This window comes from Carcharodon carcharias, chromosome 15 (genome assembly GCF_017639515.1).
Source record: "Carcharodon carcharias isolate sCarCar2 chromosome 15, sCarCar2.pri, whole genome shotgun sequence".
Taxonomy (NCBI): Eukaryota; Metazoa; Chordata; class Chondrichthyes; order Lamniformes; family Lamnidae; genus Carcharodon; species Carcharodon carcharias.
The window spans coordinates 17,502,282-17,528,036 of NC_054481.1; the positions used below are offsets into that span (position 1 = coordinate 17,502,282).

General features: G+C 44.3%; 1 protein-coding gene across 7 annotated transcripts in view; it reads left to right on the forward strand.

Annotated features, from left to right (window-relative positions):
• The window catches only part of LOC121288138 (neuronal-specific septin-3-like), a 362,756-nt gene that overhangs the window by 229,478 nt on the left and 107,523 nt on the right, over window positions 1-25,755 (forward strand). For all 7 annotated transcript variants that reach the window (XM_041206507.1, XM_041206508.1, XM_041206510.1 and 4 more), the window contains exon 2: window positions 4,684-4,875. In XM_041206507.1, coding sequence (XP_041062441.1) covers window positions 4,684-4,875 — 192 coding nt within the window. The remainder of the gene's footprint in view (window positions 1-4,683; window positions 4,876-25,755) is intronic.

The following is a 25,755-nucleotide window of genomic DNA, read 5'->3' on the forward strand; positions in this document are numbered from 1 at the left end:
CAATTTCACACCCATTTCACGTGGAAATTGGAAGGCGATGGCTGACAGCTCGACACACTGAAATCGGTGTCATCCGAAAAGCACCTGTACTTAGTGTCTGGAAGTATGGGACTATGGAAAAGCAATATTATGTATCATGCTTAATACACTTTCTCCAATTTGTTATAATTGGAGTTTTTTGTTTAATTCATTCATGGGATGTGGGCATCGCTGGCCAGGCCAGCATTTATTACCCATCCCTAGTTGCCCCCTAGTTCAGAGGGCATTTAAGAGTCAACCTGTAGGTCTGGAGTCACATGTAGGCCAGACCAGGTAAGGATGGCAGATTCCCTTCCCTAAAGGGCATTAGTGAACCAGATGGAGTTTTACAACAATTGACAGTGGGTTCATGGTCATCATTAGAGTTTTAATTCCAGATCTTTATCGAATTCAAATTCCACCATCTGCTGTGGCGGGATTTGAACCTGGGTCCCTGGAGCTGGGTCTCTGGATTACTAGTCCAGCAATGATATCATTATGCCATCGCCTCCCTAATGGAGTTTTGATAAAGGGTACCCTCTATCGATTCCAGGAGATTAAATGTGTTAAGTGTGAGGGAATGGAAACTGTCGCACTTTTTATTTTGGCCTCTTAATGTACACCTGCGAGGGGTGACTTGATTGAAACATATAAGATCCTGAGGAGACTTGACAGGGTGGATGTGGCGAGGATGTTTCCTTTTGTGGGAGAACCTAGAACTAGAGGTCACTAAGGGGTCGCCCATTTAAAACAGAGTTGATCCCTGGACTAGTCAGGGATGGTCAGCATGGATTTATTAAAGGAAGGTCTTGTCTCACAAATTTGATTGACTTCTTTGAGGAAGTGACAAGAAGGGTTGATGAAGGTAGTGCAGTGGATGTTGTGTACATGGATTTTAGCAAGGCATTTGACAAGGTCCCACATGGCAAATTGGTCAGGAAAGTAAAAGCCCATGGGATTCAGGATAATATGGCAAACTGGATAAAAGGTTGGCTTTGTAACAGGAAACAAAGGGTAATGGTCGATGGATGCCCTTGCGAATGGAAAGTTGTCTCAAGTGGTGTTCCACAGGGCTCGGTGTTGGGACCCTTGCTGTTTGTGTTATATATTAACGATTTGGACGTGAACGTGGGGGGCATGATTGGGAAATTTGCAGATGACACAAAGATTGGCTGAGTAGTGGATAGTGTAGAGGATAGCCATAATCTCCAAAACAATATAGATGGGTTGGTGGAGTGGGTGGTAAAGAGGCAGATGGATTTTAACATAGAGAAGTGTGAGGTAATACATTTAGGGAGGTGAAACAGTTACAGGGATTACACAATAAATGGGAATATACTAAGAGGGGTAGATGAAGTGAGAGATCTTGGCGTACAAGTACACAGGTCCCTGAAGGCAGCAGTTCAAGTGGACAAAGTTGTAAAGAAGGCATATGGAAAGCTCTTCTTCACTGGCAGAGGTATAGAATATAAAAGTAAGGATATAATGTTGGAATTGTATAAAACACTGGTGAGGCCACAACTGGAGTATTGTGTGCAGTTCTGGTCACCACATTTCAAAAAGGACGTAATAGCTCTGGAGAGAGTGCAGAGGAGGTTTACAAGAATGTTGCCAGGGTTAGAAAAGTGTAGCTATGAGGAGAGATTGAATAAATTGGGATTATTTTCCTTGGAACAAAGAAGGTTGAGAGGTGACTTGATTGAGGTGTACAAAATTATGAGTGGAATAGATAGAGTGGACAGGATAAAATTGTTTCCCTTGATGGAGAATTCTAGAACCAGGGGACATAGATTCAAGATAAGTGGCAGAAGGTGTAAGGGGGACATGAGGAAGAACTTTTTTACGCAGAGGGTAGTGGGCATCTAGAATTCGCTGCCCAAGTTGGTGGTAGAGGCAGAAACTCTAAACTCTTTTAAAAAGTACCTGGATCTGCACCTTATGTACTGTAAGCTGCAGGGCTGTGGGCCGGGTGCAGGAAGCTGGGATTAGAAAGGGAACCTGGGTGTCCTCGGGCAGGCATGGACAAGATGGGCCGAATGGCCTCTTCTGTGCTGTAACTTTTCTACTGTTCTATGGTTCTGTGAGGTGAATTTTTTTCACTCAGATGGTCCTAAGTCTTTGGAACTCTCTTCCTGAAAAAAAGATGGAAGCAAATTCTGAACATTTTTAAGGCAGAGGTGGATAGATTCTTGGTAAGCAAAGGGGTGATAGGTTATCGGAGGTAGACAGGATGCAGATTTCAGGTTACTATCAGATCAGCCATGATCTTATTAAATGGCAGAGCAGGCTCGAGGGGCCGAATGGCCTACTCCTGCTCCTTGTTCGTATATACTGAGGGAGTGCTGCAGTGTTAGAGGTGCCACCTTTTGAATGACCTGCTAAACTGAGGCCCCATCTACCCTCTCAGGTGGATGTAAAAGATTACGTTGCGCTATTTTGAAAAGCAAGGCAGTTATCCCAGTATCCTGGCCAATACTAATCCCTCAACTAACATAATAAAAAAACAGATACCTATTCATTATCACACTGCTGTTTGTGGGAGCTTGCTGTGTGCAAATTGGCTACCATACTTCCTCCATTACAACAGTGATTACATTTTAATGGTACTTCATTGGCTGCATTACTCTTTTGAGAAGTCCTGAGACCATGAAAGGTGCTATAGAAATGCAGGTTGTTTTATTGTCCTGCTTCCATGGTAAATGTGTGGCCTTATGCATTGGGCTACTCTGGTAGTCCTGGTTGCTTTGAAAGATGTTCATCTCCAGTTTGAGTACTTCAATTCAGATTCTGATTTAAACAGTATGGATGAATGGAGTTAAGCACTTGCCAACTCCAAGACCAGCTATTACAGCAACCAGCCGAAGATTTCCTTCCCTGTTAAGCAGACAGAGTCAGAACACTGGGGCTTTAAAACGTGAAATTTATAGTGGGAATGAGTAGAGAAGCAGACTGAGGAGGTTTTGTTGCTAGGTAAAACTCGCAGGGTATGTTTCATAGCGACCAATTTGTCCTGCTGCTTGGTTTCTTCGTTATGGAGTATCAATGGTAGAAGGAGAGGCCCGGGATTAGGGAAAAAAATGAAGATTGACTAGCCTTTAAATACAAATCAAACGTTGGAAAATTATATAGTACAGTAGGGTATAACGAATCTCAATTGATGCACAAAGGCAGCTAAGGGAATGGAGATTTGATGTTGTGCAGATGTATTGTGAGTAGGCTGAATAATTGTAGGGTGATTATGATGATTGCAATTATCGAGTATTCCTGACCAGTCTCAGAGAGGTACCAGAGCAGCTGATTATAAATAAAACTGATTTTTTTCCCTATAGTGGCATCTATTCATGATTTTTTGAGGGAAAGTCTTAAAAAGCTTCAAAGTCCCTGTACCTCAGAAAAATAAATTACGCCATTACACCATCATATAAAAACATATTTAAAAATACAAATATATGCGAGGTAGACAAGTAGTTGTAGTGCAGTCCCCTTTCGTTGATGTATACTTTTAGGAACATTAGGACCTAGGAGCAGAGAGTCTTGCGCACAAAATCTAGACTAGGCACTACTGAAGGGAGTGCTGCTCTGTCAGAGGTGTCTGCCCCCTTAGATGAACGTAGAAGATCCCATGGCACTATTTTGGAGAAGAGGTTATTCCAGGCGTCCTGGCCAATTTTTATCCCTCAGTCAACATCATTAATAGGCCATTATCACATTGCTGTTTGTGTGCACCTTGGCTGCATTTTTTTACATTACCGCTCTTCAAAAGTACTTTATTGACTGTAAAATGTTTGGGATGGGTGGAGGTTGCGAGAGGTGCTATATAGATGCAAGTTCCTTTTGTTTATATTAATCCAGGGCTTATCCTTAACCACGGCTATGTCAAGGATTCCATAATACTTGCTTTTTGGAGCCCAGTGGATGAGAGAACTGTTAAGGAACAATACATTAATTCACATCAGTAAAAGGGAAAATGAAACTTATTCTCTATGTTGTTTGTACAGACTGTGAAGTGATACACCGAAATGAGAATTCAAGCGTGACAGGACAAGCTTCTGTGAAAAATGAATGGGCTTTTTAAAACCTGTACACTTAAATGGCCTGTACGCTTAACACGTTTCCCAGATATGTCAGTGTTGGAGTAACCCAAATGCAAGATTTCCTAAGAACTAACTCTTTCTCTTAGTAATTTATGAAACATCTTATGACCCTCTTCAGCTGGTGTCCACATGGATCTCCTTCTGCCCAAATGGGGCAAAAACTGATCAAAGGCAGAATTACTCCTCATCTTGGTCCACCGCACCCATGTACATATGTATTACATATTTAAAAACTTACACCACGTATGTTTCTAACGTGGCAAGGTACCAAGAGCTGTAGTGAGGTTCAGAAGCCATAAACATTTTGGGCTTCACATTTGTGGTTTCTGAACATCATCTGTGCCTCATATTCATTACTATATACAGGAATACTGCACCATAATTGACATTTTTTAAAATTTGATGAAAAATGAGTAAGCTAATGGATTCAGTGGTCATTTCTTGTGGGTGTGTTCAGTACCTTGTAATGCATGTGCCTCATACTCACTGTTTTGTTGACAACAGAGGTGGAACCCCCCCCCCCCTTGTCGTTACTGAATTACCGAATGCTTTTGCTCTATTTCTTTGCTAGGATTAGAACTGAAAGAGGTGAAAACGAACATGGCGGAGAGAACGCAGGAGACTGGAGTTGTTTGTTCAGCAGAATTCAAGAAGGATGTCACTGGAAGAGATCTGTTTGGATATGTTGGGATTGAAGCAGTTCTGGATCAGATGAGGCGTAAAGCCATGAAAACAGGATTTGAGTTTAACATCATGGTCGTAGGTAATTATAACTGCAAGAGTCAAAGGGGAACATGCCCGATAAAGATGTATTTATCACACTGATTATTATGGAAATTGTGTAGTGTCCAGTTTCCTTTATGTATGTTTAATGTGGTTTGTCTTGTAACCTTAATATGAAAGGCAAGAGTTATGTTCTTTCCAATTGAGGAAATAGAAATGGTAAAAAATGTCAAAATTGCAAACAAATCATTTATATTGTGAACTAATTGTGGACAGATGTGGCTTCTATCTTCTGGAGGCTTGATTTACCGAAGGCCAGGCAGTTCCACTAATTGCACACTCTCTTTTGAGAATTTCCATATTCTATTTTGTCTCACATTGTTGCTAAAGCCGATAATTTTTCCAGACAAGCCTGTTAATGAAGACAGTACATCTTTATTTACATATTTACGAAGAATGGTAGTATTTAAGGAAAGACTGGCCATTTTTCCCTCATAACCAATGCAGTTAACTTAAATTAGAGAAATAACAGAATGCGTTTGCACCAGGTGAGTTTACCTCTTCCACCCCACACCTCAGCACAATATTTTATGGTCTGTCAAGTGAGAAGGTGGCGGCAAAAACAATTTTATTTTGACTATTTTGATTCTTGCTCCAGTATGCTAGCACTTTCCAATTGGATGGAAAACAAAAGGAGCAATCTTTGTACCAACTGATCTTTTTCTCGTTCTTAATTAATCCTGTCAACGGTGATGCTATGGCACAGGCCAGTAGCCATCTAAAGAATAGGGTATTTATAAACATTGGAAATCTTCTTTTAGCACCATTGTGCTCCCATAACTTGTTAGCATTGAGCTTATAGTGGCTTTGGCTCTGAAGCAATAGAGAAAATTGATTGACAAGACATTACAAAGTATTTGCAGTACAGAAACAGGCCACTCGGCCCAACAAGTCCATGCTAGTTTTTGTGCTCCACATGAACACCCTCCCACTTTTCCTCATCTAACCCTGCCAGCTTCACTTCCTTCATCTGGCTTCCCCTTAAATGTATGTGTTTGCTGCCTCAGCTATGCTTTGTGGTATTAAAAACAGAAAATGTTGGAAATACCCAGCAGGCCTGGCTGCATTTCTGGAGGGAAAGAAACTGAGTTAATGTTTCAGGTCATGTCAATGCCTTTCAATGTCTCTAACAGTGAATTTCCCCTTTTCCTCTTGACAGGGGTTTTCAGAGAGAGAGAGAGCAGGTTATAGAGATATGAGGAGAAAAGCCACTTAGCTGTTATTGTAAAATTATTGGAATCTAAAATACCCAGGAGAGAGCGGTTTTAGATCTTTTTCCTTTCAAGATAGGAGCTATTGTGCTGCACTGTTCTCACATAAACCCTGGTCACCAGGTCAGGAGTCAATTAAAACATTGTTGCCAGGCAGTTCTCTGTTAGATCAGACTCCTCCTTGGCACCATCCTGTCTTTCATGGCACACTCTGTTCCAGAACAGCAACATTGTAGATATCCCTTAGACTGTTTCAATATACAGCAACATTGTATATATCCTTCACACTGCTCCAGTAGACATGTCCTTCAAACTGCAGCATTAATTTTAATTCGCAGCCCAACAGAAATAAAAAGATATAATCTTTACACTTGGTAGCTGCCTTATATCTGTGGCCCCTCGTTTTGCTCTCCCCTGGGGAAACATTTTCCTTTCCTCTGCCCAAGCAAACCACCTTTCATAATCTTAAAGGCCTTGATCAAGTCATCCCTCAGTCCTCTCTTTTCTAGAGAAAGGAGCCCTAGACTGTTTAATCTTTCTTGATGGGTATAATCTCCTCATTCTGATATCATTCTAGTAAATCTAGACACTTGTCCAGTGTCAGTCCAGGGCGGCTAGCTCCTTTTTTTCCCTTTTTATGGCAGAGCACGGACACAATGGGCTGAATGGCCTCTTTTCTACAACATGAATTTTCTATGGTTCTATGGCCGTGATATCCTTTTTGTAATACGGAAAGCAGAAGTGTTCACAGTTCCCCAAGTGTGGTCTAACCAATGTTCAATACAAGTTTAACACTAGCCTCTTTACTTTCCAGTTTTATCATTCTAGAAATGAACTCTGGTGCTTTATTTGCTTGTTTTTTTTTTAACGGCCTCACTAACCTGTGGAAGCCTGTAAGCCACATTAGAGTGAGCAAGCCTACTCTTCCATTCGTCCATTCTATCCGCCTCGAACCAGTTGTGCTGCTGCAACGCAGTCACTGCTGAGGTAGTGCAACAGGGGAGTGAGCAACTGACGGCTATAACTGCTGCCTCAGTCTGGCCATTTATAACAGATGCCAGGACAGAGACTTCCATCTGGATCCAATGGTATTTATGATGTATAGAGAAACCAACTTCTGTTCCCAGAACTTACCATCAGCAGTCAAAACCTGTAGTGAGAGTGATTTCGAGCAGAACTGATTTTGATGGTTTACACTTCTACACTTTGTAATTCCTTTAAACTATTATTTATCTCTTAATAGGATTGAAAATAAAACCCCTTAGCTGTAAAAGGTTTCTACTGCTGATGGTAAGACTCGGGAGCAGAAATATCTCGGTTGGTAGATGACCAATAGTAAGAGGGAAAACAAGGATTGCTAAGGCAAAGGTAGGATCCTGCAACGATGTTTAGAAAGTATAAGAAACGTGAAGGAGAGCCGGGCGGTCCTGGTCAGATCATTAAACTTCTTCGTGCACCACAGCTAGTTCCTGCGGACATTGCTAATGGTATCGATGTTTTGACAGGCTCCAAGGGCATTGCTAATCCTTCAGTACCTTGTCCAGGAAAATTGCTCTTTTGTGACAACACAGAGTGAACGCCAGCAAACTATTCGACCATGAAGCCCATCACAACCAAAGCAAATGGAGTTCTCCCTGCCCAATGTCCATTTGCATGTATTTTCCTGCGAGGATCATTGGTTGCTGATCAGGAGAGGGGATTTTGACTGCTTTCCCCATCCTCGCCCGGACTGCACAGTCCAATTATATCCAACAGCTGCCTAACTGGCAGCAGCTAACGTGGCATAGATCAGAATCTCCTGGCCGATAGGGCCCCATTTAGGGAGCGCCTTGCCAATTGCTCCATTGCTGAGGAATATAGTTTATAACATTGTTACTTATAATTACAGTGCTGATCATGGAATTGTGGCTCAACAATAGAGAACATGGGACTGGATTTTACGGCTGCTGTTGAGCTTGTTAACGATCTAATTGTGCACAATTTCCCGCTGTCGGCCCCATTTCTTCGGACATCAGACTGATAAACTTTGGGAGTGCTTTACACCAGGAATGAAGAGGCGGCACAAGGATAGAGGAAAAGGCCTGCCACCAGGATCTTGGCTGCATGGAGCAGCAGAGCCTGCTGGTGAAAGCACGTCTATGCTTTTTGACTTCATTTATGCACAGTTTTGAGCGTGACATAAGAAGTCAGGTGAGGTTGAGAGGGGGCAGGGGGAGGCCTTTAAATTTGTAGCCGTGGCCGACTTCCTGTTCATGGCATAGCCCCTCCCCCCACACGACATCCTCCGCCCAATCGGACGGAGCCCCCCCCCCCCCACCTTTGCCTTCCTGCCAGGTTGGAAGTCCCGATGTTTGATTTGCTAACCTGAGATGGCGGGGTTGGGAGTGAGTGGAGCACTCGCTTACAGTCTCGCCTCCCTCACCTCAGTGAAAACCATGACGTCCAGCCCAAAGCTACAGGGAGAAGGCCCGCAGGCCATATGGAATCCTAATTCAGACTTCGCCTTCTTGAGATTCAGATTGAATAAGATCTGAATTCGGCAATGACGATGATGATGGAGCAAGTGTCAAATGGTGGAGCGCAGCTACCGCCTTGAAGAGGCCATTGGGAAATGAGCGCCTCAGACTTGTAGACATGGATCTGAAATTCCCTAGCACAGCTGTTTTAGGAGTTAGATGAACTCGTGGCCTGTTGTGTCCTCAATCATTATATACAATACAGAAACTGCAAATGATCAGGGAAGAAACCATTGTGTCATCCCTCCTGAGAAAAGATACGAGCCGGGGGATGGGGTGGGAATGCTGCTCATCTCAAGGCCATTTCCCAGGAATTACAATATCTTGATTTATTGCAAGATTACTCTTGCATAACTGACAAATTCCAAGCACAAACTCAGTTACAATGCATTATGCCATATATAAAACAAATTTCTCAATGGGTCGGTGAGTTTAACCATTTAGTCTCTAAACCTCTCTGCCTCTCTATCTATCTCTCTCTCTCCTCCTTCAAATTTGCCTCTTTAGCAAAGTTTGTGGACACTTATTCCAATGTCTCTCCTTATGTGGTGCAGTGTTTGAATATGCTCCTCTGGAGCACCTTGAGACGTTTTCCTATGTTAAAGGTGCTACACAAACGCACGTTGTTAGTGCCTGAGCTGTCGAGACCAGGAGGGTATTGGTTTAAAATACCATTGACGTCCCCATTCCTGCCTCCTGACACTGGTGAATTACCTGATCTTAGCGTGGCTACAAGAACGCCTGACATCTCTGTGTTAGGAAGAGTCGCTCGGCAACCCACCCCCACCTGCCCTAAGGCAGACTTCAGACTGGACCAGGCCTGATTCCCTCTTTGGTCTAATAGTTCATCGACATTAAGGCGCTCACATGAGTAAAAGTCCCTTGCATGAGATATGAAAAGGTAACTGGTGTCTGTAGAACTGTTTCCCCAGTAACAACTTGAGCAGAATGATTGGGTTGTTTCATGAGGAAAGGTTGGACAGACTGGGCTTGTTTCCACTGGAGTTTAGGAGAGTGAGGGGCGGTAAGATCCTGAACGCCCTTGACAAGGTGGATGTGGAAAGGGTGTTTCCTCTTGTGGGTGAGTCCAAAACTGGGGGCACTGTTTTAAAATGAGGGGTCGTCCTTTTAGGACAGAGATGAGGAGAAATTTTTTCTCTCAGAGGGTTGTGTGACTTTGGAACTCTCTGCCCTAGAAGGCAGGGGAAGTGGGCTCACTGAATACTTTAATGGCAAAGGTGGATAGATTCTTGTTAGGCAAGGGAATCAAAGGTTATCAGGGGGCAGATGGGGATGTAGAACTCGAAACACAAACAGATCAGCCATGATCTTATTGAATGGCTCAAGGGGCCGAATGGCCTACTTCTGCTCCTATTTCGTATGTTTGTATGTAAGTTGAGGAGTGAGAGAGGGGGAAGATTGGTGAGTGGGGGAAGAAAAGGAGTATTGAAAGTTTGTGATAGCGACTTAGCAGCACATTTTACCCCCTGTCCAACTTCTTTTATTGCTGTTGACTTCAATGGGCAGGAAAATTGGGTGAGATAGAAAACAGGCTGACCATTCGCTATCACCCGGTGCGTGTGTTTACGCCCTAGATCAAATCCACCCTCAAGTGCCCTAAGTCACAGCAAGCGATTTACATCTTATTGACATGGGCCCACCTGATCTGCATATAATCCAAAGTTGCTGTTTCGTGGAGGGAGCCTGGACCATATGAATTACAACCTGAAGTGTAATCCTGGTTGAACCTATATTAAAAGCGGCTGGTTTAAAAACCTTAAGCTTCAGGATGTATTTCTCTGAATGTATTAGAAATGCACCATTGTGGATTGAAACCAGGCTGCCCATACTATAAAAATGCAAACTTCTAGGCTTGAAAACAGTGTTAACCCCAATGACTTCTTTCTGATTAACTCCCATCAAAATGTATTTAACCATCCTGGGATGTAGACCTAATGGACAGATTTTCAAATTCATTGTGCTACTGTTAACATGTTTCATACAAGATTCCCCTGATTAGTGTATTGTAATGGTGATGTTTTCATGTGGTTGAAGCAGCAACCATTTCTTAATGTGAAGTGAATGCTTTCAGCGACCATAGACATCATCCAGTTGTCATGACAGCACTAACTAACATTGTCTTGAAATCAAAAGAGCGTTGATGCAAATACAAGCTGCAGGGATGATATGGCATTAATCATGGGATGCAAACGCAAGCTATAGCTTTGTCAAAGTAGTAGAAAGAGTTGGCAACAGACCTGCACTCCTTTATTTTAAAGCTGGGCAGTCCTCAGGGCTCCAGTGTTCTGGAACCTGTGTACAAAAGGTGCGGCAGTGTTGACAACCCAACCGGATTGTTTGGGAGCCTCCTGGAATGAAGCATCAATTTTCTGGGAGAACTTTGCCATTTAAACTTTTCACCACTGAAGAAAACCCACTTCTCCTCTTTCCACCACTTTCCCCCTCCCCCACCACCCCCACCGCCTGTCTGATTTGGATCACTGCCACAGAGAAGCCTCTGACTCAGTGACATCACCTCACTTCCACCCTCCCACCCCCGCTGTTACTATGGAGATGCCCCCCCCCCCGCCACCAACCCGCCTGCCCCACTGAGGATTGAATGAAACTGGAACAGGCTGGTATAGAAACAGTGAGGGGCAAATGGTGATAGAGAGAGAGAGAGAGGAAGAGGTATGCAGCGGGGAGAGTTGTGCAGGATTGGGTTGCAAGAGAATGAGCAGCAGATTGGAGCAAGAAAGTGGACAACTCGGGCTGGCTGGGGGCTTGTGGATCGGGGCTGGAGGAGAGAGTGACTTGGGGTCAAGGAAGAGGGAGAGATGGGTCGGATGAGAGAGAGAAAGGGGCTTTGGAGGGTTGGAGGGGAGAGAGAGACTGAAACAGGAGTCGGTAGGGAGAGAGAGGCAGTTTTGGCGGATGGGGGGGTGATGCGTCAGAGGAGAGAGAAAGAATAGAGACTGAGTCTGAGAGGGAGAGAGAGATAGAGAGAGAGAGACACACCAGGAAAGCCGGGGCAGGAAGGGCAAATGGGGAATGTGGGCCGTGGATCTGAAGGATGGGTCGGGAGATTGTGGCTTGGTTGGGGATGGCGATGAATTGTCAGTTTGAACAATTGCAGCCCACGAATGGAGTGTATGGAAAACTGAGTGACTTGTTAGGCCATTTCAGAGGGCAGTTAAGAGTCAACCACATTGCTGTGGGTCTGGAGTCACATACAGGCCTGATCAAGGATGGCAGATTTGCTTCCTGAAGGGCATTAATGAACCAGATGGGATTTTTTCATGCCAAGCCAGTGGTTTGGTGGTCACCATTGCTGTTAACTAGCATTTTATTTGCAAGACTTTTACTTAATTAACTGAATTTAAATTCCTCAGTCACTAGATCACTAGTCCAGGCCTCTGGATTACGAGCCCCCGTAACATTAACATCGCCACCCTACAATAAATATATTGTGAAAGGTTACATCCACTGCTGGACAAATGGGGAATGAGGAGGCAGAGATGAAGATGGAAAAAATAATGGGTGTAAGTTATTCATAGCTAGTTGGCTCAGATATCTTTTACAAAACTGGCTATTTCTGCTGTGAGAGGACAGCACCCTCTTAGGTCACTAAGAGAGGGCTTGAGGCCGACCAAGCAACCAGTCAAAGTTATACCCTGAGTGGAACGCCTACCCTTTGAAGTGGGAAACAGGCAGCCCTCCCACACGCCTGTCTTTGCTAAGCTCTTTGGAATGGAGCACGCCTGGTCTCCCAGGTGTTGCAGGCGAGCTATTATCTCACAATGGCTTGGAGAGTTTGAGATTGTCCAAACGCACCCTACCTTTATTTATTAGCTAACACTCCAGGTCATCACAGGAACCCGCCTGTTTTTCAAACTGCCGGGTTGTTGATGTGAAAAGAGTGCTGAATTTAATCCGTCAGGAATATTATAATTTAAGAAATCCATGCAGATAAAATCCAAATCATTACAGTGTAAAATTCCCTTCTCTGCTATTTTAACAGAGGCATCTACCTATTTAATCCAAATCTAATATTTAGTTGTCTTGCATCAGTTATTTCCCATTAATTCAAGGATTTGTGTACTATAAATTAATTACTTTAAAAATTAGACCCTCAAAATGTATTACAGTATGGTTCCTATAGAACTCCTGCATTGGCCTGTCAGCCACAGCGCAGTCTACACTGAATCCCACTCCAAGCTGATACTCCAGTGCAGTACTGAGGGAGTGCTGCACTGTTGGATGTGCCACCTTTTAAGTAAGATGCTAAACTGAGGCCCCATCTGCCTGTTTGGGTCGATTTAAAAGCATTATTTTGAAGAGTAAGGGAGCTATCCCCGGCATCCTGACTAATATTTATCCGTCAATCAACATCACAAAAAAAAATGATTATCAAGTCACTATTGGATTGTTGTTTGTGGGAGTCTTGCATGCACTAACTGGCTGCTGTGTTTCCTACAGCAGTGACTACACTTCATTGGCTGTAAAACATTTTGAGACAGTTGATTGTCATGAAAAGCGCTACATAAATGCAAGTCTTTCTTTTATCATTGTACTCTGGGCGCATATCAGCTTTGCCTTTATTCAGGAATAAAAGCAAGACTTGCCTTTATATAGCACCTTTCATGACAGCAGGGCACCTTACAGCCAATGAAGTACTTTTAAAGTGTAGTAACCAATGTAGAAAATAACGGACAATCCTCGAGATATGACATGGTGTCAGATTGGGATTTAATTTGCCCATTGGATCATTAGCCGCATCTTAATTCATGAGCTAATATCCTTGTTTCAATTCTCCTCTTTCAGCACTTTCCAATACCTGAAACCTATTTGCTTCATTGATTTCCTGTGCTATTTCTCTTCACTAGCGGGTTTTTGATAGGCAGCCTCTCAAATTGTAACCCTTCCCAGCTCACCCCACAGTATTGGCATCAACTTTTGCCTACCTAACAAGTTCCGTTCTTCCTTCTTCCAGCTGATCCCCCTGTTCCTTTCTTCTGTATTTGTTTCATATACTAGCGACACGGTGCATCTCACCTAGAGGGACGGTAACCTGATTCGGGTAGTTATTCCAAACTGGTTTATTTACACTACGTGCACTACATACAAGGTGGGCAACTGAGTAGGCACATCTCTCCCGAGTGCTGCCTGTTTGGCCTGCTGGTACAGAGTCTGTAGCACTGATGCTGCTATTACATCATAGCCTACATCACTCATTACCATAACTCATTCTATTAACCCATTACACTACAGTAATCATTACCTGTATTTTGGACTGAACTGTTTGGGTCACCCAAGGACAGTGGACTCGTAAATGAGGACAACATACCCACCCGCCTTCGACCCGCCCTCCCCACAATTTTACGAGGCATCAGGTGGATTGCCTTTCTATGGCCAAATTGAGGCTGGTCAGTGGGTAATTAATGCCCAATTAAGGGCCTCATCCCGTGATTATTGGGTGGTGGGAGAGGCCAGTGCTTAACATGCAGCTGGCAGATTTAACCTTGAGGGCTGCTGGCCAGTTAAAGGAGAGAGGGTGCCTCTTGCAGGGCCCCCAGTGCCATTCAGAGGCCCCTCCCTCAACTTTGCCTTCCCACGTCCGTCCTCCTTCCCCTGCCACCCACTCTGCCCTGACCAACCTGCCTCCCCGCTCCAGGGCCTGTCAACCTGGCCCCAGTGAGATCCCGGACATAACCTGAATGTCTGAGTGCATTGCTGGACGCCATCTCCTTGGCGTACCTGCAGTGGCCACCGCTCCTGCTTGGAGCTGCTGATGCGCAGAGCTGTTGGTGTTCAATTGGCCAACGGCTCTATGAGGCGGAACCTCCTCCTGGAGACAGTTGCAAGTCCCACCTCGTACAAATTAAAGGGCCATGGCCTTAAAAATTAAAGGAGGGCGAGCTGGCTAAGTGGAGGAGACCACCTCCGACATTTGTGTTGGGAGTCTGCCCTCAGTGTCTAATGCAGCCCCTTATGTCTGTAAATTTCTTATATGAGCAAGTAAATTCTAATACAAATTGTGAAGATTGAGAATAAAGAATGATTCTGTTATAAATAGCGAACAAAAGAAATTTCCCCATAATAATAGATATGTTTCACCACAATAAAAGAGCCCCCTGTATATGGAATATGAAAAGCATATGGAATACTTTCCTTTATTGGACGAGGTATCGAATACAAAAGCAGGGATGTGATGCTGGAACTGTATAAAATGCTGGTTAGGCTACAGCTGTAAGTTTGTGCACAGTTCTGCTTGCCACATTGCAGGAAGGGCATAATTGCTCTGGAGGGAGTACAGAGGAGATTTACAAGTAGGTTGGCAGGGCTTAAAAATTGCAGCAGTGAGGAAAGATTGGATAGGCTAGGGTCGTTTTCCTTGGAACTGAGGAGGCTGAGGGGTGAGCTGATTGAGGTGTACAAGATTATGAGGGGCCAAGATGGGGCAGACAGTAAAGACCTGTTTCCCCTAGCAGAGAGGTCAGTTGCCAGGGGACACGATTTAAGGTGATTGGTAGAAGGATTAGAGGGGACATGAGGAAAAACTTCTTCACCCAGAGGGTGGTGGGTGTCTGGAATTCACTGCCTGCTTTGGTGGAGGCAGAAACCCTCAACTCATTTAAAAGGTACTTGGGTCTGCACCTAAAGTGCTGTAACCTGCAAGGCTATGGACCCAGTGCTGGGGGTGGGATCGAAATGAGCGGCTAGTTTTTTATTTTTTATTTTTCGGCTGGTTCAGACATGATGGGCTGAACGGCCTCTATCTGTGCTGTAACTTTTCTATAGCCTTATGGTTCTAAAAATGTATTTTTTTTATGGTTCAGTAGAATGTATGGACTTAATATCATGATGTAAATTGTAGTAATTACTACTGAGAAGCATCAGCAATTCATGGTGTAACAATAGGTTTTATGTTTGCCTTGGGATTTATCACATTGGTTTCACTTTCCACATTGAAGATTTCCCATGTCTGCAGTTTCTGTTTCTTGATACATTTGGTATCTGCTGTTATGAATGAGAGCTTTCTTAAAACACTTTAAATGATATATTTGCAATTGTTAATGTTGCTGAGCTCGTCACATTTTCAGAAATTTCCAAAACATTCTCAACTTTCCGGACCCCATATGGTCTGCAAGATACCTCATAAATTTTTCTAACATATTCCATCACATCCCATATGACAACCGGAAATCCTGTTTAATAGAGGAAGTCATCTTAAGACTGTCTTTGATGAGATCAATTTACCCTTAAGGTAAATGCTTCCCTTGGGAAAATTACGTTGACCTTAATAGTTAGACCTAATCAACATAGTTGACCCCGCCAGCTGGAGGACAGACTAAACTTTTCGAGCTGAATCTTCTAAAGAAAGCTGATACTTAAAGGCCGAGGATTCAAAAAAAAGGTTCTCTTTTTCAAAAGTAATTTTATGTTGGCTTTTCAATTTTGCTGGAATCAAAAATGGTTTTCCTACCCAATAAAATCTGAAACTTCACAGTATCACAGTATCTTTACAGTGCAGAAGGAGGCCATTTGGCCCATCGAGTCTGCGCTGACTCTCTAAAAGTGCATTCCGCCTGGTCTTGTCCCTGCCTTGTCCCTGTAACCTTGCTCATTCTCTCTCCTTTTCAGATAGCAATTCAATTCCCTTTTGAATACCTCGATCGAACCTGCCTCCACCATCCTTTCAGGAAGTTTGTTCCAGACTCCAACCACCCATTGGGTGAAAAGGTTTTTCCTCACATCACACTTACTCCTTTTGGCAATTATATTGAATCTGTGATCTCTAGTTCTTGATGCTCTCTTGAGTGGGGACAGTTGGCTTTTCCAAAGAATTACCAGCACAGGAAGAGCCCAACAGGTCCATGCCAGCTTTTAGGCTCCACACGGGCCTCCTACTATCAATGCTGCACTTAAGAGTTGGTCACCTTCCCTTCCAATGCAATGAATCTCCGAATGTTTTACCTTGTAGGAACGAGTATAAGGAAGAGGTATAAGGGGCAGGGTTTGGAAATGGGTAGGATGGGTTTGGAGTTCGCGGGAGGGCACATATTTTGTGCAGCTAGGAGGCAAAACAGTCTTCTTTCAGAACCATTTGGTGTGTATTTCTTCTATGCTTCATCCTCTCTCTGCAGAGGTGGTGGTGGGGAAGGCATTTCCATGCCACGTATCCTCTATGTGGCCTCATGGAAGGTCTCGGCCTTCTTTTGACTCTGTTGGTCTTGATGCCTCTCCCCTTTTTTTTCCCTCTAGCCATAGTCTGTTCCTTGTCTCCAAGTTGCTACCCTTGGCATATTGTTTCCCCATCTGCTGTCATCTCTGTGAATCTGTGCATTCCTCAATATGTCATCACCTAAAATGTTTTCAAAAGCTACAACTGAAATGTTAGGAAATAAGCTCCTTGTCAAGGTAAAATACGAATACATTTAAGGGAGTAAAATTCCCCCCATATCCTCAATGGTTTCTCCGGCCTTTCTAGCTGCTGCTCCACCTATCCCTAAGGGACTGATAAGTAGCATAATGCTAGGCGTCAGCCGCAGTTTCTCTGTCAAAATTCCTGTGATCAGCTTTTCTCCATTTTTTTTTCTCGCTCACCCTAAGGGCGACACCAGAACCTCACTCGCAGGAGGTTCACCAACTGGAGGGCACAAATTTAAAAGGATGGGCAAAAAGAACTAGAGGCAACACGAGGGGACATTGCTTTTTCAGCAGCACTCTGTGTTCCGGAATGCACTGCCTTAAAGGGTGGCGAAAGCAGGTTCACTAGTAACTTTCAAAGAGAAATTGGATAAATACTTGAAAGGGGAAAGACTTGCAGGGCAATGGGGAAAGAGCAGGAGAAATGGGACTAATTGGATTGCTTGATCAAAGAGCTAGCATAGACGCGATGGGCTGAATGTTTTTCTTCTGTGCTGTCTCACCCTATGAACTCCTTGCAACGAAGAGGCTAAGATCAAGAAGTCAGGAACTCAGGGCTTGACCCTGACTCAGGCTGTGGCACACCGCTTTTCCCTATCAAATTCAATTTAATTCAGCTTTCCAAAATCTTTAAACCTGAGGGAGTGTTTTATGTAGATGCTTTCTTCGCAATGAGTTTGTTAAAGCTGTAGCAACCGCAGATAGTCATTTTCTTTGACAGGCTGTTGCTATGGTCTAACGGCGAGCTACACTGTGGCATTGCTGCCATCACTTTTCACAGAGCGGATTACCCATCTCAGTTGGATTGCCGGGCATCGGAGATAATACCCAGGGTGGGTACATACCCACATGGGAGGGAACTAAGTCAAAGGATGAGTCGATGAAGGTGACTCCTGGGCACCGCCTAGTGACCAGAGGCAGAGGAGAAATAGGGAGAGCTTAAAAGGTGTGACGAGAGTTACACAAAATGTACTGCTCTCAGGCTCCTGCTGAAAGTATTCGGCAGTCAGCTGCGAGTTGTACACCAGAAGTGCATCTTTGATTCTCCCCAGCAGCAAGGCTGAAATCAGGAACTCAGGCAAGGAAGGCAAACCTGCACCCTACAATCGTCACATAGCACACAGAAGGAGGCCATTCGGCCCATCAAGTTTGCACCAGCTCTTTCGAAGAACAATCCAGTTGGTCCCACTCCCCCTGCTCTCACCCCATATCCCTGCAATTTCTTTTTCGCATTCAAGTATTTATCCAGCTCCAGTATTATCCAGCTACAGTTGAACCTGTATCCACCACCCTTTCAGGCAGGGCATTCTAAATCCTAAACACTAGTTGTGTAAAAAAAAAAATTTGGTCATTTTGCTTCTGGTTCTTTTCTCAACCTCCATAAATCTGTACCCACTAGTTATCAACCCTTCAGCTGTTGGAAACAGTTTCACTTTATTTACTCTATGTAAACCCTTCATGATCTTAAACCCCTCCATCAAATCTTCCCTTTGCCTTCTCTGCTCGAAGGAGAACAATCCCAGCTTCTCCAGTCCCTCCATGTTGCTATAACGTTCACCTTTGAAACCATTTTCGTAAATCTCTACAGTCTTCACATTGTTCCCAAAGATTGATGCTCAGAATTGAGCACAATACTGCAGCTATTACGTTGGCTTAGCATAACTTTTGTACCCCCTGACCGGAATTTTCCAGCCCCCCACCACCCCCCCCCCAACCTTCCCCCCCCCCCCCCCCCCCCCCCCCCCCCCCCCACCCGCCATGCCCATGGGATCCTCCGGTCCCACCAACGTGAATGGAGATTTCAGTGGCTCACCGGCGCTGCCGCAGGGTGGGTGGAAAATTCCGGCTACTGCCTCTTATTTTTTAATTAGCGTTATGTCGCCACCTTCAAAGATTTGTGCACAGGCACCCTCAGCTCTCCCTGTTCTTGAGCCCCTCCTTTCAGATGGTAACATTTTAGCTTGTGCTGTCTTCCTCAGATGTGCCGTCTTGCGCTTTCCTAACCTGAATTTGATCTGCCATGTATCAGCCCGTTCAGCCAGCCTGCTGATGTCCTTGCTACGCGACACATTTGCATTGCTACAACGTTGTGCTGTTACAGCGAACCTTGTGTAGCTTTGCAGCAGGCTTTACATATCCTTGCCAAACTTCCTTAACCAATGCCAGATGTCTCCTCAGTGATGCCGCTGGTTCAGTCTCTCAAGCGTAGAGCAGAATTTTCCCGGCCTCTGGGAGCGAGGCAGCAGGCAGCCAATCTGTATGTTTAAGGCCCCCAATTAGGGGCCATTTAAAATGCCCACAAGTGCTGGCTGGCGTCCGCCCTGCCCCCACCCGCAACATGCGGAGATTGCCCGCTTAAGAGAGGCAGCCGTCCTGCGGCACTCTGGGGTGGCTATTGGAGCCAGACACCCAAAGAGAGGGGCCGTGTGCAGGAAAGGCAGCATCCTCCGCTGCAGGGGTTTCTCCCCCAACCCCCCCCGCCCCCAACCACCGCCAGATCGGAAGGTTGGCCCTCTAAAAAATGTTAATTGTTTTGATCCCTCCAAGGGCACCTCCATTTTGACGCACCCTCACATCACCCACCTACCCCAGCAGCACCCACCTCTCTCCACTGCAGCTGCTGAGGCTCTAGAGCTGCCAGTCCTGTGATTGGCCCCGGCAGCATCAAGAGCCCACCTGGTGTCCTTAAAATGCGCAGCTGATCAAAGATGCCACCCCTGGGGAAAATATCTCCCCTGGCCTGTCTCCTAGCAAGTGCAGGCTCGGGACCCCATTTGTCCTGACTCAGGGTCCCAAGGCCAGCGGGAAAATCCCGGTGTGTTTAATTGCAATTTCTAACCAAATAATCGGATATACCATTTTGTAACTTTCAGTATGATTAAATTTACATGAAGAAAAAATGTGTCACATTATGTATCAGTAATCAGCATGGAAAGCTGGTCACAAGGTTAGTCACATAGTGAAATAGTACCGCAAACATGCTGCAGGATTTTTCCATTTGAAAGCACACAACCAGGATCTTAGTTAAGTGATTGTTAATGTTATTAATGAGACGTTGCATAGTTTAGCTGAATTTACTAAGCTGAAGTTTTTATATAGGCTTGATGCATGTGCTCTTTTAGCTGTTATAATTTTATTGCAGTTGGATTCGCATAGATGAAGGGATTATAGGTTCACGAAGGCAAGGTAGAGGGAAATTGGAGATTGGCTTGGAGGAATAGTGAGGTTTGCTCTCCCTCACAGATGGTACTCATCTGACACATTGTAAGCAATCGCTTCATTTGGTGCTAATGGTTCTGATTTTTGTGAGCTGCAAAGAACAGATGGCTTTTTCCTTGTAGCCACAAGAATCTAACAGAAAAGTTTGGTGCCTGTTTTTTAAACTGAGGTATTAAAATTTCCTGTGGCATCACAGAGTTCCTTGGAACAGAAATCAAATCATATACCATCACTGCATCAAATCACATACCATCACTACACCTGATCATATACCATCACTGCCTAAAATCATATGCCATCACTGCATCTGATCATATGCCATCACTGCATCTGATCATATACCATCACTGCATCAGATCATATACCATCACTACACCTGATCATATACCATCACTGCCTCAAATCATATACCATCACTGCATCAAATCACATACCATCACTACACCTGATCATATACCATCACTGCCTCAAATCATATACCATCACTGCATCTGATCATATGCCATCACTGCATCTGATCATATGCCATCACTGCATCTGATCATCTACCATCACTGCCTCAAATCATATACCATCACCACAACTGATGATATACCATCACTGCCTCAAATCATATACCATCACTGCATCAGATCACATGCCATTACTGCCTCAAATCACGTACCATCACTGCCTCAAATCATATACCATCACTGCCTCAAATCATATACCCTCACTGCCTCAAATCATATACCCTCACTGCCTCAAATCATATACCCTCACTGCATCTGATCATATACCATCACTGCATCTGATCATATACCATCACTGCATTTGATTATATACCATCACTGCATCTGATTATATACCATTACTGCATCTGATTATATACCATCACTGCATCTGATCATATACCATCACTGCATTTGATTATATACCATCACTGCATTTGATTATATACCATCACTGCATCTGATTATATACCATTACTGCATCTGATTATATACCATTACTGCATCTGATCATATACCATCACTGCATCAGATCATATACCATCACTACACCTGATCATATACCATCACTGCCTCAAATCATATACCATCACTGCATCAAATCACATACCATCACTACACCTGATCATATACCATTACTGCCTCAAATCATATACCATCACTGCATCTGATCATATGCCATCACTGCATCTGATCATATACCATCACTGCCTCAAATCATATACCATCACTGCATCAGATCATATGCCATTACTGCCTCAAATCACGTACCATCACTGCCTCAAATCATATACCATCACTGCCTCAAATCATATACCCTCACTGCCTCAAATCATATACCCTCACTGCCTCAAATCATATACCCTCACTGCATCTGATCATATAGCATCACTGCATCTGATCATATACCATCACTGCATTTGATTATATACCATCACTGCATCTGATTATATACCATTACTACATCTGATTATATACCATCACTGCATTTGATTATATACCATCACTGCATTTGATTATATACCATCACTGCATCTGATTATATACCATTACTGCATCTGATTATATACCATCACTGCATCTGATCATATACCATCAAATGTACCATCAAGTAAAGCAAGTGGACAAGTACGTAAAGCAAGTGGACAAGTACGGAAATAAAAGATGTGTCACAGAGGTGTAAATGGCAACAGCAAAAGCATTACCAGCACCTGTGATCTGAACTGGAGGCTGTGGCTACGATCTGAAATTGTTGAATTGTTGGCTATTAAGTCTGGAGGTTTGTAAAGTGCAATCCAGTCAAATGGGACTCCTGTCCTTTGCTGCTGGAACCACTACTGAAGGATCTTAATTCAAGGTGTCACATCAGCAATTGGATTAAATTATAGTTCAGAATTCCTGCTCAGCAACATTTATAAGCTCACAGGCCAGATACTTTCTGGAGCCCCACCCAAGGCTTACAAATTGCAATGGAAATGAAGCCATTCCTGAGCCACCAGGGTCCAAATTTGTGTGGATCCATTAGTGTATTATTGCATTTGATAGTTTTCAAGAAGATGCCTTTTGATCAGATCATGAAATTCGCAGAGTATCCATTGTCTCCTTTTCTAGTGAAGAATCCAGACATTTAAATGCCAGATCTTTGAGTGCCAACCCTTGGGATAGGAGAGACACTCGGAGGTTTATTAAATAATTACTTAATCCAGTGCTTCAGACTTGATGTGAAATTTGATTAACACTGTAAGACGTAGTCAGCCACAAGTCTGCGTTACATTCCTAGGAGCAGACATGGCATGTATATCCCATTGGAAAACTTTTGCAGTTCATTTGCATGTGGAATTTTCAAACCCTCCAAGGGCATTTGATGGCTCCTCCAGCATTTAAATCGACCTGATTTCCTGCTCCAAGACACAATGACGAGGTACCTGGAAGTGCTGGAGCACAATTTGCATTACACGATTAATATAGGGCAAACCCAATGATGTGTTCCAAGCCCCAGTCATTTTAATAATGACTAACCGCCCGTTGCAGGAAAAAGGCTGAATGGTTCCCCAGTCACCATGCTGTGCCAGTCATGGTGTGAAAGCATGAGGTGCTGCCAGCAGGAGCAGGTGCATTTAGCACAGACCAAACCTTCTGCAATGTACCCAATCTTTTCCTAATTGCAAGAAAACCATGGGCAGGACTTTGCCCTCGTCAGGCGGGCGAGCGGGCCTGGGAGCGGTTGCGAAGCTGCCCGCGATCGGGCCTCGACGTGGTTGTCACACTGGCTGGCTAATTACCTGCCTCAGGACGCTGAAGATTTTTATCAATATAAATAAAGGGCAGAACATTGCCGTCGGCGTGTTGGGGGGGGGGGGGTGAGCCTGACACACCGGCACCTAAGATGGTGCGAGATGGCGTCATTTCGATATTGCATTTAGCGGGCGCTCGCCGAAGGCAGCTGCGTGCCTGCCGAACTGCCAACGGCCTATTAAGGCCACTAAGAAAGTAATTTACCTGATTAAGGTCGGCGGGCAGGTGAAGAGCCCGAGCGGCTGTCGCATTTTGCCGGAAACCTCATCCACGGGCGGGATGAAGTTTCCTGAAGGTTTTATAAAAATTAATAAATGAGTTTGGTAAACTTCACAGACATGCTCCAGCTCATGAGGGGGCATGTATAAATAATTTTCTTTACTTTATTATTTAAAAACTTTTATTAAGCACTTAAAACTCCCTATGGCAGCTCCGTGCCTCAGGGAGATTGCTGCGCCCTTTCTTGCGCATGTGTGAAAAAGCCCAGGCCCCAACTCTCCCTCCTACCCCCGCCCGCACGGTAGCGCTGGGCACTACCAGCTGCACGTTACGCTCGCGTAAAATGGCGACGCCCAGCCGATCGTAGGCGGCGATCGGCTCCGCGCCCACTCCCGCCCAGCCCACCCGACATAGGCCAAAGAATTTTTAAATAATGGAAACATGTCTCCTCATGTGACTCTGTCACATGAGTCAGGACATGGGAAATATGAGTGATAAAAGTTGTTTCTTAATCACTGGATGGAATCTCATCCCACCCGCGGATGAGGTTTCGCCTAAAATGCAAAGGGCGCTTGACCTTTTCGCCCGCCCGCCAACCGGATGATTGGACAGACAGCGAAAAATTCCAAACAATTTGTTGCTTAAGGGCCTTAATAGGCTGCTTAATTGTCGGCAGGCGCGCTGCCAACTCCCTCGCGCGTCCACCGCTCTGAAATATCGCACGAGTGCGCGATGACATCGGGACGTTCGCCCGACATCATCGCACGTCATTTTACGCTCATTCGGGTCGGGAATGTGTCAATGGTCCCTGGGGTCAACAAATAATTTCATCTCATCAAGTCATTCTGCACTAATGCAAAATCCTACATGAGCCAGCCAACGAGTGTTGGTGAGACAGTCAAATCTCTTCCCGGTTGTGTATTAATTGTCCGTGGCGTCTATCCTTCTGATTTTGTCATTGTGATGTTGCTAAAAGTCAAGTTTGTAAGCAATTGATGAGCCCAGTACCCAGAATTGCCCTGTGTAGCATTGATATTAAAGTTAGACTGAAGTAGGGCTCGGCACTCATATTTTACTACAAGGTATAATCTTATGTTCAGGCAAATCGCTATTGTTAAATCAATTTAAATCCCCAGATTAGCAGCTTGAAAGAATTATTATTTGACATTTTTGTGGAAACAAAGTTGGACCTCAGGCTAAGTTAGCAATATTTTCCACAAGTTGTAAGATTTAATTTATGACATGACATTTTCCAGCAACAAGAAGGTTTGTGTTGGCAGTGTAGAATTTTGCAATTGAAGTAATCAGGGGAGACAGGGTTCCAGGTTTCTCTTTTGGACCTGGTAAAATGTAAAGTTTTCTTTTATGTGTGATTTTTTTTTAAAACAAAGTGGTAGCTGGAGAAGGATCACTTTGAAACTAGAGTGCTCTGTTAATGTTGTGCCTTGAGGCACTCTGACGAGTCTTTATAACAGTAATAGGAGCAGGGGGTAGGCCATTCGGCCCATCGAGCCTGCTCTGCCATTCAAACAGATCACGGCTGATCATGTTCTTTTTACTCGTTCATGTGATGTAGGTGTCACTGGCTGGGCCAGCATTTATTGCCCATCCCTAATTGCCCCTGAGAGCTGAATAGCTTGCTAGGCTATTTCAGAGTCAACCAACTTGCTGCGGGTCTGGAGTCACTTGTAGGCCAGACCAGGTAAGAATGACAGATTTCCTTCCCTAAAAAGCATTAGTCAACCAGATGGGTTTTTACGACAACCGTTTCATGGTCATCATCAGACTTTTAATGCCAGATTTTTTTTTTATTGAATTCAAATTGCACCATCTTCCACGGTAGGATTCGAACCCAGAACATTACCCTGGATATCTGGAGCACTGGTCCAGTGACAATATCACTACACATCCCCACCATCTTTCTCCACACCATTTTCTTCCACTATCCCCATAGCCCTTGATGTCATTGGTATCCAGAAATCAATCAATTTCTGCCTGGAGCATTCTCAGTGACTGAAGGGAGAATTTTCCCTCCATCGGGGGAGGCTGCCTGCGACCGGCTGTGTATCGCCATTTTATGTGGGTGGGCCAATTAATTGGGCGTGAGGCACACCCAAAAACGCTGAGCGCTCCCTGTGCGGGCGGTGGGAGGAGGCTGAGTTGAGGTCCCCGTGCAATAGAGCGCAGAAATCTCCCTGAGGCTCAGAGCTGCCTCAGGGAGATTGGTTTGAACATGAAAAACTTAAATAAAGAAAAACAAAATTATTCAGACTTGTCCCCTCATGTGACAGTGTCACACAAGTTGCGCCAGGTCAATGAATTTTAATAAAAAAATTTTATTCAATTTACAAACACTTCATGGAACCTCATCCTGCCCCTGGATGAGGTTTCATGATAAATGTGAAGGCCTTCGCCTGCCCGCCAACCTTAAGGATGGACTAGCAGCCCAGATAACCAGCTTAATTAGATTATTAACAGC